The sequence below is a fragment of the Oryza glaberrima genome, chromosome 7 (genome assembly GCF_000147395.1).
Source record: "Oryza glaberrima chromosome 7, OglaRS2, whole genome shotgun sequence".
Classification (NCBI taxonomy): domain Eukaryota; kingdom Viridiplantae; phylum Streptophyta; class Magnoliopsida; order Poales; family Poaceae; genus Oryza; species Oryza glaberrima.
This window is the reverse complement of record NC_068332.1, coordinates 19,549,998-19,564,439: the sequence shown is the minus strand read 5'-3', so window position 1 is coordinate 19,564,439 and position 14,442 is coordinate 19,549,998. Positions and strand designations below refer to the sequence as shown.

The 14,442-nt window shown below is 46.5% G+C and overlaps 2 protein-coding genes across 5 annotated transcripts; both read left to right on the top strand.

Moving 5' to 3' along the window:
• The first annotated feature begins 2,665 nt into the window (after positions 1–2,665).
• On the top strand, positions 2,666–7,914 carry LOC127778629 (probable mixed-linked glucan synthase 9). Its single transcript, XM_052305249.1, has 3 exons — positions 2,666–3,160; positions 4,762–5,491; positions 6,082–7,914. The coding sequence occupies exons 1-3, from the start codon at positions 2,928–2,930 to the stop codon at positions 7,756–7,758; spliced, it is 2,640 nt and encodes an 879-aa protein (XP_052161209.1). The 5' UTR covers positions 2,666–2,927; the 3' UTR covers positions 7,759–7,914.
• Positions 7,915–10,624: 2,710 nt separating this feature from the next.
• Positions 10,625–14,236, top strand: LOC127778630 (universal stress protein PHOS32-like). 4 transcript variants are annotated; one of them, XR_008018543.1, is made up of 4 exons: positions 10,625–11,674; positions 12,473–12,551; positions 13,270–13,310; positions 13,977–14,236. XR_008018543.1 is itself a non-coding variant. In XM_052305250.1 (4 exons), exons 1-2 carry the CDS (start codon positions 10,876–10,878, stop codon positions 12,493–12,495), a joined length of 822 nt encoding a protein of 273 aa, XP_052161210.1. In that variant the 5' UTR covers positions 10,625–10,875; the 3' UTR covers positions 12,496–12,498; positions 13,270–13,310; positions 13,977–14,236. The 4 variants fall into 4 exon arrangements, 2 of the variants coding, with proteins under 2 accessions (XP_052161210.1, XP_052161211.1); XR_008018542.1 differs by having other exon boundaries at positions 12,409–12,498; XM_052305250.1 differs by having other exon boundaries at positions 12,473–12,498.
• Positions 14,237–14,442: the final 206 nt, after the last annotated feature.

The window sequence follows — 14,442 nt, the reverse complement described above, 5'->3', positions numbered from 1 at the left end:
CTCCTAGCTCTCTCCCGCACCTCTCCCCTCCCCTCCCCTCACCTCTCCTCCTCTCCCCAGTGCTGACGGCGGGGTTTGCAAACAGGGGCGGAGGGCGACGGCTACCGATGGAGGCGGCGGCGGAGGGCAGCAGCTACCAGCGGGAGGCGGAGGACGGCAGTGGCTCCCGGCCCCTCCCAACCTCCCAGATCTGGCCCGAGGGGGGCGGGGAGAGGGTGGTGGCCGGCGGCACTCTCCTCCCAGATTTGGCCTGAGGGGGGCGAGGGGAGGGCGGTGGCCGCTCGTGCGGTGGCGGCGGCGGCGGGAGGTCAGCAGCGGCAGGGGGAAGGGGGCCGCGGCAACGTCAGAGGAGGAGGAACCGATGGCCGTTGGCGCGCGCAAGGAAAGGAGCAGCCGGCGGCCGGCGGCGTCTCAGCGCGAGCATTAAGGAGGAGGCAGCGGCTAAGAGGAGCGGCGGCGGCTCTGGGCACCAATCCTCTCCATTCCTTCCCCAGACGCCAGCGGCAGAGGAAGAGCCGACGGCGGCGGCGGCGCAGACAGCACCGGCCACTCCCCTCCCAGATCTGGACGGAAGAGGGGAGCCGGCAGCGGCCGTAAAGGCGGCGTTCCCCTCGCCATCGGTTAGCGGCGCCGGACGGAGGTGGAGAGCCGTCGGCCGGAGGGGGATGCCAGCGCCGGCGGGTAAGGGTGGTGACGCCGGATTTTTTTTTTGTTCCCTGAAATTATTTTCGCAGGCGATAGGATATCGGCGGTTCTCTCCCCCGTCAGCAAAAACTGTTTTTGGCCGCCTGTAAAAACTATTTTTCTAGTAGTTACCGATTTTGCAAATTGAGTGATTATATTTGGTATTGCAAAAGGCTCTTTTGAATTTGAATAATAGGAATAGAAAAAAAGAAATAGAAAAAACACATGATTCCGACAAAAATGCAAGTGCAAAACAAGGATTGCAAAGCATATAAAAAAACACAGGAATTACCGTTTAGTTAAACCATAGGAAAAACGCAGAAACAGGACGAGAGATAGACTGAAATAAGGCCCCCTTTGATTCAAAGGAAATTCATAGGAATTTTAGAAAATTTTATTCCTATAGGAATTTTTCCTACAAAGCCATTTAAATCAAAGGATTGAACCCTATAGAATCCTATGAAATTCCTATGGAATGCCTCTTCCCATACAAGTTTTGGAGGAATTTTAACAAGAGGTAGAACCTCATGGAAGAAATCCTTTGAGTCTTTGTCTCTCCTCAAATCCCTGTGTTTTTTTCCTGTGGTCCAATCAAACGGTCATTCCTACGTTTTTCCTGTGATTTGCAATCCTCCGTTTTACACTTTCATTCCTGTCAGAATCCTATGTTTTTCCTATTCCTCCGTTTTTTCATTCCTGTGATTCAAAGGGGCCCTTAAATTCTTCCAAGAGGTTAGATCTCTTGCTAACTTTTCTCTAAAATCTATATAGGATTACTCATTCCATAGGAATTTTGAAAGATATGATAGGATTCAATCATTTTTTTTCAAAGATTTTCATAGAATTTTTTTATATGATTAAAATCCTTCAAAATTCCTATAATTTTCCTATAAATCCTTCAAACTTGGTATCAAGATAAGGAACCTGAAGCGAATTTATTCCACCCCACGACCTCGATACCCTAATGCGGCAGTAGTCGACGACGATGCAAGATAGGCTGTGCCTTCTTATACGTGTCCATCCAATGTCGTAGCCCTATGGCATGCTGTTGCGTTTGCGTGATACGATGTAAAATATACTACCTTCATTTTAAAATATAAGGATTTTGGCCTATAAATCGAGATAGACTTCAAGTTTATATTCGTAATATTATGATGTATTGTATTGGATTAAAATACATTATATTCTGGAAAAAAAAAAGTAAAAACATACTATACTGATCCAGACGTATGTCGGTGCGCACAACCAATTGAGAACCCCCGTAGTTCTGCACATGCTGTATGTTCAGTGACATATGGATCCGAGAGTTTGTGGGGCCTTAGAGCAGGTACAATAGCAGGCTATAAGCCAGTTATAAACATATTTTAAGAAGATAAAAGAGGAGAGAGAAGAGCAGCGGGCTACAGATTTATAGCCAGCTGTAGCACGGACTTCAAGACGCAGTGTGTATGATAGGTGGGACCAAGTATTAATAATGTAGTATATAACTATTGTATGAATTACTCCCTCCGTCCCACAATATAAGAGATTTTAAATTTTTGTTTGCAACGTTTGACCACTCATCTTATTCAAATTTTTTTTACAAATATAAAAAACAAAAAGTTGTACTTAAAGTACTGTAGATAATAAAGTAAATAACAAATAAAATAAATAATAATTTCAAAAAATTTTGAATAAGACGAGTGGTCAAACGTTACAAGTAAAAACTCATAATCCCTTATATTATAGGACAGAGGGAGTAGCTATTAAGTTAGCTATATGTGATTTGGAGTTAATAGTTGGCTATCCTATACTAAACTTGCTCTTATATGGCAGTGCGGCACGACCTGCATCCGCGCACAAACCGCGCCTGCAGCGCCTGCAATGAACGCGAACGCACGTTTTCTGCGTGGTCTTCGTACTACTCCAGCAGACCAGCACACAGCGCGGCCGCAAGATAGAGCGCGCGGATCTCGACGCCACCTCGTGTCCGGCAGGGCAGGGCTGGCAGCAGCAGCAGCTAGCCCACTCCGGTGTGGTGGTGTGGTGTGGTGTGGTGTGTGCAGTGTGCTCCTCGTGGCTCGCCGGATCACGTGGCATGGGGGACACGTCGCACACTCCCCCACTCGCGCACACGTACACTCGATCTCGGTTTCTCTCGCTCTTTAATAAATCGAGAGCTACTGAGTTTATTACTTGAGGTAGTGTTTAGTGGGCTAGTGGCTGCTGGATAACTGGGGAGAAGGATCATATCAGGGCGATCGATGGCGCCTTCGCCGGCGGCGGCCGGGCGTACCGGCCGAAACAACAATAACGACGCCGGCCTCGCGGACCCTCTGCTGCCGGGCGGCGGCGGCGGCGGTAAGGACAAGTACTGGGTGCCCGCCGATGAGGAGGAGGAAGAGATTTGCCGCGGCGAGGACGGCGGCCGCCCGCCGGCGCCGCCGCTGCTGTACCGGACGTTCAAGGTCAGCGGCGTCCTCCTCCATCCCTACAGGTGTGTGTCAAGTGTCAGCTAGCCTCTCTTCTCCTTCTTTCCTTCTTGCCGTCGTGCGCGTACTCGAGCGTATGTTGTTGCTACCGTGTTATGAGATGGATTCTAATATCTCGGGTGGACATCTATCCGTTTCTTGCATGCCGCCTAAATGATTATGAAAAAATTTCAAATAAACTTATAAGATATGTTAATATGTAATATATTACTTTACAAACATGTAAGTTCAAATTTGATTTCTACATATTGTAAAAATAAACAAATTAAACTCTAACTAGTATATGCATATTCACAGTCAAATATGTTATTTTGTTACAACTTGTAGAAGTTGAATTTGAACTTATATGTTTGTGAGATGATATATTATATATTAACCTATCATGTTAATATTTTTAAAAAAATTTCATAACCTATCATGTTAATATTTTTAAAAAAATTTTATAACCATTTAAATGACATACAAGAAATAAGTGGACGTCCACCCGAGTGTTTAAAACAGTTTCCCTACCGTGCTAGCATCCTTCTGCGAAATTTTCCCACTACTGCTATGTGATGGAATGATGGATAGCTGTATCAAGTTTCCTGAATCTTGTCACTTGTGGAACACCGATTTTTTTTCCTTCAGTTCATGCAGAAATCTCTACAAAAATCATGTCAAATTAATTATTGCCTATGAAGATCGCCTAATAGCTGTGTGCTGGTAGCTCTTAGTGCTAGCTAGAATTATCTTTTCTACAAAGTGATTAGTAGAAAACAACTAAACCAAACATTATAAAACGTGAGAAAAAAAAAAGCAGCATTAAAATAATTTTAGTGGGTTGCAGCAAGCCAAGCGTGGTAGAGCGAAAGTAACTGCAGAGTGCCAGCGTTAGTTTGTGCTCTCCTCTACTCCCCTGAACACTGGTGTCGCACGTTCGTTGGAGGAAAGACAAGTCCAAAAGTCTGCACGCCCACGTGAAAAGGCCCCTCTCGATGTCGGCCCGCGTGGGGTACATGAGTACATCTAAACAGTGGGCTGACATGCAGTTTGTGGGCCATTAGCTCGACTTGCACTTTATTAGCCCAACAGTAGGCTACAGTCATCCAAGTTCTTTTTACCCTCTTTCGTTATTCCGAATCCACTGTTTTTTTTTTTACACTCAAGATGGTCATGATTTCTCCAGAGTAATTAAATTTCACAGGATTATATATATGTTGAAAAAATCAGTGTACACGAGGATTACAAAATTTTGAGTACATATGCTTCGATAAGAGAATGGATTCTAATCTCGAGCTGAGGGGACAGAGGACTTCCCTCGAGGAATCAAATGAGTTTTCTTGCAAGGTCTCATATTTTCACTTATACTTATAATTATCAGCTAAAATTTAAATTTTTAATTTTAAATTTGGAGATGATTTTTAGGATTTTCCTCATCGAAGTTTATTTTTCCACTTTTGCTTTTATATCGTTTAGAACATATATATATATAATTTCTATTCACAAATTATTTTTTTTATAAATAAAGGGAAAATAGGGAAAATTGGTTTATTCCACAAATAAGCCAATATCTATGTAAAGATTTTTACACGCTAATCCTAACCATGCCCTCGTTCACTTGTGACAGGTTACTGACCTTAGTCAGGCTGATCGCCGTCGTCCTCTTCCTCGCATGGCGCCTGAAGCACCGGGACTCCGACGCCATGTGGCTCTGGTGGATCTCGGTCGCCGGCGACTTCTGGTTCGGCGTCACCTGGCTGCTCAACCAGGCCTCCAAGCTCAACCCCGTCAAGCGCGTCCCGGACCTCTCCCTCCTCAGGCGGCGCTTCGACGACGGCGGCCTCCCCGGCATCGACGTGTTCATCAACACCGTCGACCCCGTCGACGAGCCGATGCTCTACACCATGAACTCCGTCCTGTCCATCCTCGCCACCGACTACCCCGCCGGCCGGCACGCCGCCTACCTCTCCGACGACGGCGCGTCGCTGGCCCACTACGAGGGGCTGATCGAGGCGGCGAGGTTCGCCGCGCTGTGGGTCCCGTTCTGCCGGAAGCACCGCGTCGAGCCCAGGGCGCCCGAGAGCTACTTCGCGGCGAAGGCGGCGCCGCACGCCGGGCCGGCGCCGCCGGAGGAGTTCGTCGGCGACCGCAGGCTCGTGCGCCGGGAGTACGAGGAGTTCAAGGCGCGGCTCGATGCGCTCTTCACTGTCATTCCGCAACGATCGGAAGCGAGTGTTGGCAATGCCAACACCAAAGGCGCGAAGGCCACTCTGATGGCAGATGGGACCCCTTGGGCAGGGACATGGACCGAGCCAGCTGAGAATCACAAAAAAGGACAGCACGCAGGAATCGTTAAGGTAAAAAAAATTAATTCCCCTGTTCAGTTTAAACTTTAAACTTCTTTCTATAAAATTATTTTTTGACATCAGTTTAAACTTTAAAGTCGTCTTAATTTACTGAGTAATTTATATATTAGTTAGATACAAATATTTGGAGGCAGCTCCTCTGATGTAAAGTTAGAAAGACGTAAGTCCCTGATAGGGTGAGACCCACACGTCAAAAAGACACGTCCCCCTGACGTACATCAGAGAAGCCCCCATCACAAATGTTTTGTTCATGGCATGCAACCAATTTTGCAGTTTCAATATGTTTGTGAAAGTTTTGATTTTGTAGGTGCACAAATTTTTCTTATTTCACACAAGACATGGCAAAAAGAAAATGTTTGATGATGTATTGATGTATGGCAGGGTTCTAAATTTCAGTTCGAAACCCCACCGGCATGCTCAAATCTCGCTTGAAAATTTTCCTTTTTCGTATTTTTTTAAATTTGGTCAAATTTTATTTAAATTTTGTTAAATTTTCAAATAATTTCGGCTCGAAATTTGGTTACCCCCCGGCATAAAATCCAATTTCGAAATTTCAAACCTGATGTATGGTCGTTGAATAGGTAATGTTGAGCCATCCGGGTGAAGAGCCCCAGCTCGGCATGCCGGCGAGCTCCGGCCACCCTCTGGACTTCAGCGCCGTCGACGTGCGCCTCCCGATGCTGGTCTACATCGCCCGGGAGAAGCGGCCGGGATACGACCACCAGAAGAAGGCCGGCGCCATGAACGCGCAGCTCCGCGTGTCCGCGCTGCTGTCGAACGCGCCCTTCATCTTCAACTTCGACGGCGACCACTACATCAACAACTCCCAGGCGTTCCGCGCCGCCCTGTGCTTCATGCTCGACCGCCGCCACGGCGACGACACCGCGTTCGTCCAGTTCCCGCAGCGCTTCGACGACGTCGACCCGACCGACCGGTACTGCAACCACAACCGCGTCTTCTTCGACGCCACGCTGCTCGGCCTCAACGGCGTCCAGGGCCCGTCCTACGTCGGCACCGGCTGCATGTTCCGCCGCGTCGCGCTCTACGGCGCCGACCCGCCGCGGTGGCGGCCGGAGGACGACGACGCCAAGGCGCTGGGCTGCCCCGGCAGGTATGGAAACTCGATGCCGTTCATCAACACGATTCCGGCGGCGGCGAGCCAAGAACGGTCCATCGCGTCGCTCGACGAGACGGCGGCCATGGCGGAGCTGGAGGAGGTGATGGCGTGCGCGTACGAGGACGGGACGGAGTGGGGCGACGGCGTCGGGTGGGTGTACGACATCGCGACGGAGGACGTGGTGACCGGCTTCCGGCTGCACCGGAAGGGGTGGCGGTCCATGTACTGCGACATGGAGCCCGACGCGTTCCGCGGCACGGCGCCGATCAACCTCACGGAGCGCCTCTACCAGATCCTGCGGTGGTCGGGCGGCTCGCTCGAGATGTTCTTCTCCCGCAACTGCCCGCTCCTCGCCGGCCGCCGGCTGCGCCCCATGCAGCGCGTCGCGTACACCAACATGACGGCGTACCCGGTCTCGGCGCTGTTCATGGTCGTCTACGACCTCCTCCCGGTGATCTGGCTCTCCCACCACCACGGCGAGTTCCACATCCAGAAGCCGTTCCCGATGTACGTCGCCTACCTCGTCGCCGTCATCGCCATGATCGAGGTGATCGGCCTGGTCGAGATCAGGTGGGCGGGGCTCACCCTGCTCGACTGGTGGCGCAACGAGCAGTTCTACATGATCGGCGCCACGGGGGTGTACCCGGCGGCGGTGCTGCACATCGTGCTCAAGAGGGTCCTCGGCCTGAAAGGCGTGCGGTTCAAGCTGACGGCGAAGCAGCTGGCCGGTGGCGCGAGGGAGAGGTTCGCGGAGCTGTACGACGTGCACTGGTCGCCGCTGCTGGCGCCGACGGTGGTGGTGATGGCGGTGAACGTGGCCGCCATCGGCGCGGCGGCGGGGAAGGCGGTCGTCGGGGGGTGGACGGCGGCGCAGCTCGCCGGCGCGTCGGCTGGGCTGGTGTTCAACGTGTGGGTCCTGGTGCTGCTCTACCCGTTCGCGCTCGGGATCATGGGGAGGTGGGGGAAGCGGCCGTGCGCGCTCTTCGCGCTGCTCGTGGCCGCGTGCGCCGCGGTCGCGGCGGGGTTCGTCGCCGTCCATGCCGTGCTCGCCGCCGGCTCCGCCGCGCCGTCCTGGTTGGGATGGTCTCGTGGCGCCACTGCCATTTTGCCGTCAAGCTGGCGACTTAAGCGGGGTTTCTGATTGATGCAATCGGTTGAAACTTGAAAGTATTTTGGAATGCGGATCCCTGTGAGAATCCTACAGTTCTCTGAGAATTTTGCTCCGTTTCAAAGGGGCTTTTGTCACAAGTAATTTTGGAATATAACAAACGTTGATTTCAATCGTCTCTACTTACTATGGAAAAAAAATTAGCAAACGTTGCTGCGCACTAAAAAAACACAAAATTCGGTAAAGCAAAACAGAAAAAAAAAGGAAAAGGAAAATGTTTGGATAAGAAAAAAAACTCTGGTTTATGCTAGGCCATAGCCCATTTTCAGTGGTATGGGCTCATTACTATACACGAGTAGTTCATGAAGGTGTTATTGAGTTCTCGTTGGAACCTAGGATTTAGATTTTGACAGTGTCTTTTGTTGTTCAGCAAATGGGATCTAAGGACTATGTTTGATTTGTCCGCATAAATACCCAAATTAAGATATAAAAAATACCAAAACTCGTATGATACCAAAACACAGGGGAAATACATCCTGAGAAAAACATAAATTATGTGGAAAACTAATGTTTGGTTTGTAAAGAAAAGGGGTCATGCAAAAAAAAATAGCGCCATTATCTTTTTCTTATGCTTATCAGCCAAAATTTAAATTTTCAATCTTAAATTTAAAGTTAATTTCAGGATTTTTCATCGTAGTTTCTTTTTCATCCTTTGCTTTTATATCGTAAAGAACGCATATATAAAAATTTTATTCATAAATTATTTTTCATTTGTAAATATGCCTTCGTTTATACTTATAATTAGCGAACCGATGGGGCCGCTACGCATAGGAGTGTTTAGAATTTAGGCCTCGTTGGTTACCTAGTTGTGGCACTGGCTCAAATGGTGTCCCATTTTAAGTGAGCACTGTCAAACTTTTCAGTAGAAGGGTAGCTCTGCATCAAAACAGACAGGCACGGCTGGTCATGTTCTCCATGTTCACATGATTGAATGATCAAATCAACAATGCAAGTTTGGAGATGCCAACGGGATTCTCCAACAGGAAAATTGCAGTCATGTAATATATCATGGTGCATTATTTTATCCTTATCCTTCATGCATGAGAAACACAAAAACTGTGGAATTCCTGCCTGATGGACACTGTCTTGCACACATCCATTATTTCCTTCTGTCATCTGTTCACAGAATCCTCTCAAGTGTTGATTATTATTGTATTGCAAGCTTGCCAACAAACTAGGATCAATAATTGTAGTACAAAACCACACCACTAGCAGACCAGAATGTTCTTCATAATTCAAATCGTCTGTAGCCTGAAATAAGAAAAATACTCCCTCGTCACAAGAATATAAGGAGTTTTTTTTTGCATTTTTATGATGTATAGAAATTGACAATATTTTGACCAACAATTGTTTAACTAATATATCATTATATATGATATAAAAGTATAGTTACATAAAAGTACTTTTAAATATGATCTAGTGGCATCAATTATATATATAATAGTGTAGTTATTGATCGAAGTCCAGTTTTAACGAAATAAAATGTGCATTATATTATGGAGGGGATACATATAAAGGAGGTACCGTATGGGCCGGAAGTGATGCAGCTCACCTGGTCATTGGCCTTCATTTGCACAACTTTTGACTTGTGAAGATTGTAGTCACACAAAGAGAAAGATGAACTCACTCTCTGAATCTGAATCATCCCAAATAAAAGAAAAGGGAAAAAGAAAAGATGAACTCTGAAGTGGTCCTGCCATTCATGTGTTCGTTAAACCTTATCTCGACAGCCTCGCAAGTTGCAACCGCTCATGGAGAGCGTAGAAACCATGAGCAGCAACATAAGCTAATAAAATCCCCCGTGATTTATACTGTTCTAGCAGAACAGCACTCCCACTCCCACGTCATGATATCTATCAGAGATGGTCCTCATTTTTGCATGATTGGGTATCAATCCATCTTTTGTTGGTGTTGAGTCATGGAAATGGACAGTTGATCAAGTATATTATGCAACCACACTCCTCTATCACACGCCATAAGAGAAAACAGAGATCAATAATAAATCTGTAAGCTTGTGCATAACAATGCCACAATGGTAGTGAGATTTTGAATTCTGGTGGGCAAAGAAATATGGTTATATTAGTTGAGCACTTTTTTTAGAACTTAGTTGAGCACTTAAGCTGCGTTTGCTAGGGGAGGATGGGAACCTGCACGGCTGCACAGTGCGCACAGAATAGAAAGTAGTCTATTAACGCGTGATTAATTAAATATTAGCTTTTTTTTTCAAAAATAGATCGATATAATTTTTTTTAAACAGCTCTCGTATAGAAACTTTTAAAAAAATGCACCGTTTAGCAGCTTGAAGAGTGTACATGCGAAAAACAAGATGGGAGTATTGGGAACTTGCTCTTGCGGACACAGCCTTAATCAGCAATTCAGAACTACCATTACAATTTTATCAGACAAAAAGCGCAAGAACTTTTGTAGAGATTGGCATAACAAGTTTTGTCACTACACCAAGAAAATTTCATAGGCCGTCAAACTTTCTAAATTCTTAGCACTTCCTCCATTCTAAGATATATTAAGATACAACCACTACAAATATAAAAATAAAAAATAATTTAATCATTTTCTCGGTTGGATCATCACAAGTAATGTGATTGGAGGTGTGCTGGTAGATGATTTAAAACAAATCAAGTTTCTATACGAAAGTGTAGAAAAAGGTAAAAAGGAGTCCGAAAATTGAGCACTGGGAAGGATCTTGGAGGGGATTGGAAACTTGGAACAGTGAATACTAGCGGCCGGGCCGACGGACGTGCGCCCGTGCGGCGGCGAAAGTTGGATCCAAGCCGTTCTTATCTTCCAAGTGTCGCCGACGTGCCGTCTCACTCCCCGTGTTTATCTATTCATCCCCTTCTTCGACTCCCACTTGACGCCGTCCGTTTCCCTTCTTCTTCCGCCGCGTCTCCCCAACTTCCAAGTCTTCCATTCCCCCTTCTTCCAGTAGCTTCCTCCTCCTTCTCCGCCGCAACCCCACCCAACCAAACCAAAAAACCAAAGGAAACCAAAGCGAAGCGAGCTCTGAGCTCTCCACCCACGAGCGCGTGCGGAATCTGTAGTAAACTAGTAATCCATCCCCTATCGGCGGCGATGCAGAACCCGGCGAGCCACCCCGTTGACCTGCCGCTGGCGGCGGCGCCGCCGCCGGTGAAGGCGCCGACCCCGCGCCCCCCCACGCCGGCGTCGCTGCAGCCGGAGTCCCCGGGGGTGTTCTTCACGGCCGCCGCGGCGGCCGCCCCGGTCGGGTCCTCGCACCGCCGCATCGCCATCGCCGTTGACCTCTCCGACGAGTCCGCCTACGCCGTCCGCTGGGCCGTCGCCAACTACCTCCGCCCCGGGGACGCCGTCATACTGCTGCACGTCCGCCCCACCTCCGTGCTCTACGGCGCCGACTGGGGCTCCGTCGACCTCTCCCTCCCCGCCGCCAACCCTAACCCTAGCGGCGACCCGCCGTCGGCCGAGGACGACGCTGAGGCCGCGGCCCGCAAGATGGAGGACGACTTCGACGCCTTCACCGCGTCCAAGGCCGACGACCTGGCCAAGCCGCTCAAGGACGCCGGGATCCCCTACAAGATCCACATCGTCAAGGATCACGACATGAAGGAGAGGCTCTGCCTCGAGGTGGAGAGGCTTGGGCTCAGCGCGGTCATCATGGGGAGCAAGGGCTTCGGCGCCTCCAGGCGGACCAGCAAGGGGAGGCTTGGAAGCGTCAGCGATTACTGCGTGCACCACTGTGTGTGCCCCGTGGTGGTGGTGCGTTTCCCCGACGATGGTGTGGCGGAGGGCGGAGAGGCCGGTGGCGCATCGGAGTTGGCGGTGGGCGAGGAAGTGCTGCACCCTGTTCCAGAGGAGGATGCCGAGTACCATGACGCCACTGAAGAGCACAAGGGTAATTGATTTACCGTCTTGTGTGCACTTGTGTTGCTGACTCTATATGTGTTGTTTCCTACTTTGATTTGCTATACAAAGTGTAATCTGAATAATCAAATAGTGGGTATGGATAAAAAAACAAACGAACAATCAACTACACCTGCAAATTATCGTTATTCGTGCAAAAATAACAAGAGAAAAATGAGTTGTAAGATAATGTAAGGTTGTGTAGTACAACAATGAAGCAATGTTGACACTTACTGCAGAGCCCTATGTTTTGGTTTAGTTCCCCACAACCCCAATTCCACAACATACATAAAACCCCTTGACATTTTAGGAGTTGCTCTATGTAGTCACAGGGAGGTGCAATAATATGGTGGGGATGTGGCTTTTAAGTGTAGGGATATGCTGTAACATACTGCATTTCCTTTCTATTCTCAAAATTACATGATCTAGTCTCTTGTTCATGACATCTTTATATGCAAAAGCGATTTAACTATACAATTTTGATCTTGTCGTGTGATTTAGTTTTTTGGCCAATCAGTTATCAGTCAACAACAGTGTTATCTATATATATCCTATATAGTTGGAACCAAAATCTCAACATGCATTGAGCCACATCATCCTAAACATCCTGACCGTTGGATCATCTGTTGGAGAGCTAAAACATATTAGCTGATATGAAACTGAAGTATTTAAATTTTGCTATATTTACATGCATTTCATCGTCGTAATTATGGTACATTCATGCAGCTTCAATTTTAGTTGGAAGACTATTGATCTCCCCGCCACATAACAAGAGTTAGCCTGTATACAGGGAACAGGTGGCGAATCTGTTAACAGGTAGTTGCATGTTATGTCGCATAAGTGCGCCTGGGTAGTATAATCACCTCAAGGTGGGTGACCGCACAAATACTACTGTTCATACTGTGACGATTAGTTACCGTTTATATGTTCCTTCAGTGCAAAGTACTCCCTATATCTCAAAATATAAGGCGCAACTACCACTAACGCAAAGACCAAGAAAGAATTATTATCACCTCCTTGTTTGGATCACTCAAATAAATACAATGCATGCACCCAACGGGATTAGAGTTTTTGAGGGTGGAGGATATAAAAAACGAATTAAAGAGGAGGGAGGTGCTAGTTAATTGTATGCATGCATGCACGCCTTATATTACGAAACATTGAAAAAAAAGTGGTTATGCCTAATATTTTTGGATGGGGGAGTATATTTTTACATCACGTGCATATCTATTAGGCATGTTCCTAGATAGCTTTTGGCACAAGTTGAACATGTCTACAGGTTCTTGTTGGTTTTCAAAACTATGGATTAGCATAGGAAATAACTACGATTTGGATTCTTTTGGATGTTTTGTTATCTGCATGCTTCAAAATGGATAACATAAGTCTATGATTAATTTTAGGTATTGGTTGCATATGAGTTTATAAGGGACTGAAAACTGTAGTTGGAGTTTTTCGCCTTGAACTTTACTTATGAGCAATGTTCATGATGGATTGAATTATGCCATTCATTTGCTGTATCATCCATTCGTGCCAAAGGTTCTGATTTACTAATCATGCTAATGTCTTAAATTGGTTATGTTTCTGCAGATACTTGATCATGCTGTATGATGATGTCCTCTTTGATCCAGGTGAGCATATCATGAATTCCTCTACTAAGTTTGTATGGTCAGTCTTATGGTTTCAACTGTGAAATGTTTGTTCGGAGAAATTCATATATCCAAAGGATCTAAAGTTCTATTTTGTGCTGTACATTTCTGTATATGTAGTACACAGGTTAATCTGTTAAGACCAAAGACCATAATATCTCTGTAGTTTGTTGTAATGTGACTAGGGCTATATACCAAATTACAATTTAAATGGATTAATCAGATTAACAACTGAAGCCTCCTTTCACGTATTTATCATGATGACAAAGGCTGTGGTGTTGGGCAAAATGATTATTCCATTCTCCAAGGCTACACAGGAGAAACCCAGAGGGGCCTGAAGCCTGGACACTGTTATATTTAGAGCCCAGTGGTTCACTGTTATATTTGGAGCTCAGTGGTCAAGCCTTTGCACTCTTGATAAACCTTGATTTCGTTAGATCCGATTGATAATTTTCCTTCCATCTGACTAGCTCTCTGACATATTCTAAATTATTCCCACAATGCCATTATCTGTTCCATATATGGTAAATTAGAATATTTGGGAACTGCAATGCCCTAACACTGATTTGAGTGTTTTACAATACACATGTTGAATTAATTTCCTTCTGCTTGTATTCAGTACCTAATTTCTTCCCTTTCCTTCTGCAGCATGTAAAGGTTCTGGCAGTCAACTGTTTGCTGGGTGCTAGCTGGGGTTTCTTCTGAGGGCATTTGCTGTTCCGTTCAACTTTCACTGCCTATGTTTATTCGTGCTTTCACTTTGTTGTATTTTATTGTCTTGTTTCATGTAGTTTTATCTGACCTACTGCTTGCACGGTTAATTTTTATGATTTAGAACTTTTGTGCTTTCTCAACATCACAAGATCTGTTTCTGATGAAAGTTACAGTTTGACTACTTAACGAACCAAGTAACCGTCTCCCTTTTATTTTTCTCCCTTGTTGTACTTTCCCTTAAAGTAAGATTATGGTAGATATCATGAATCTCTTGATGTGCGCAGTCAATATCTGCCAAAGGAAACTTTATTTTTTTTAAAATCTACTGTTAGGAAAAGTTGGCGTTTCTACACAAGAGCATGGTTACTTAAATTGTGTTCTGCTCTCTGGTCCCTGTCTT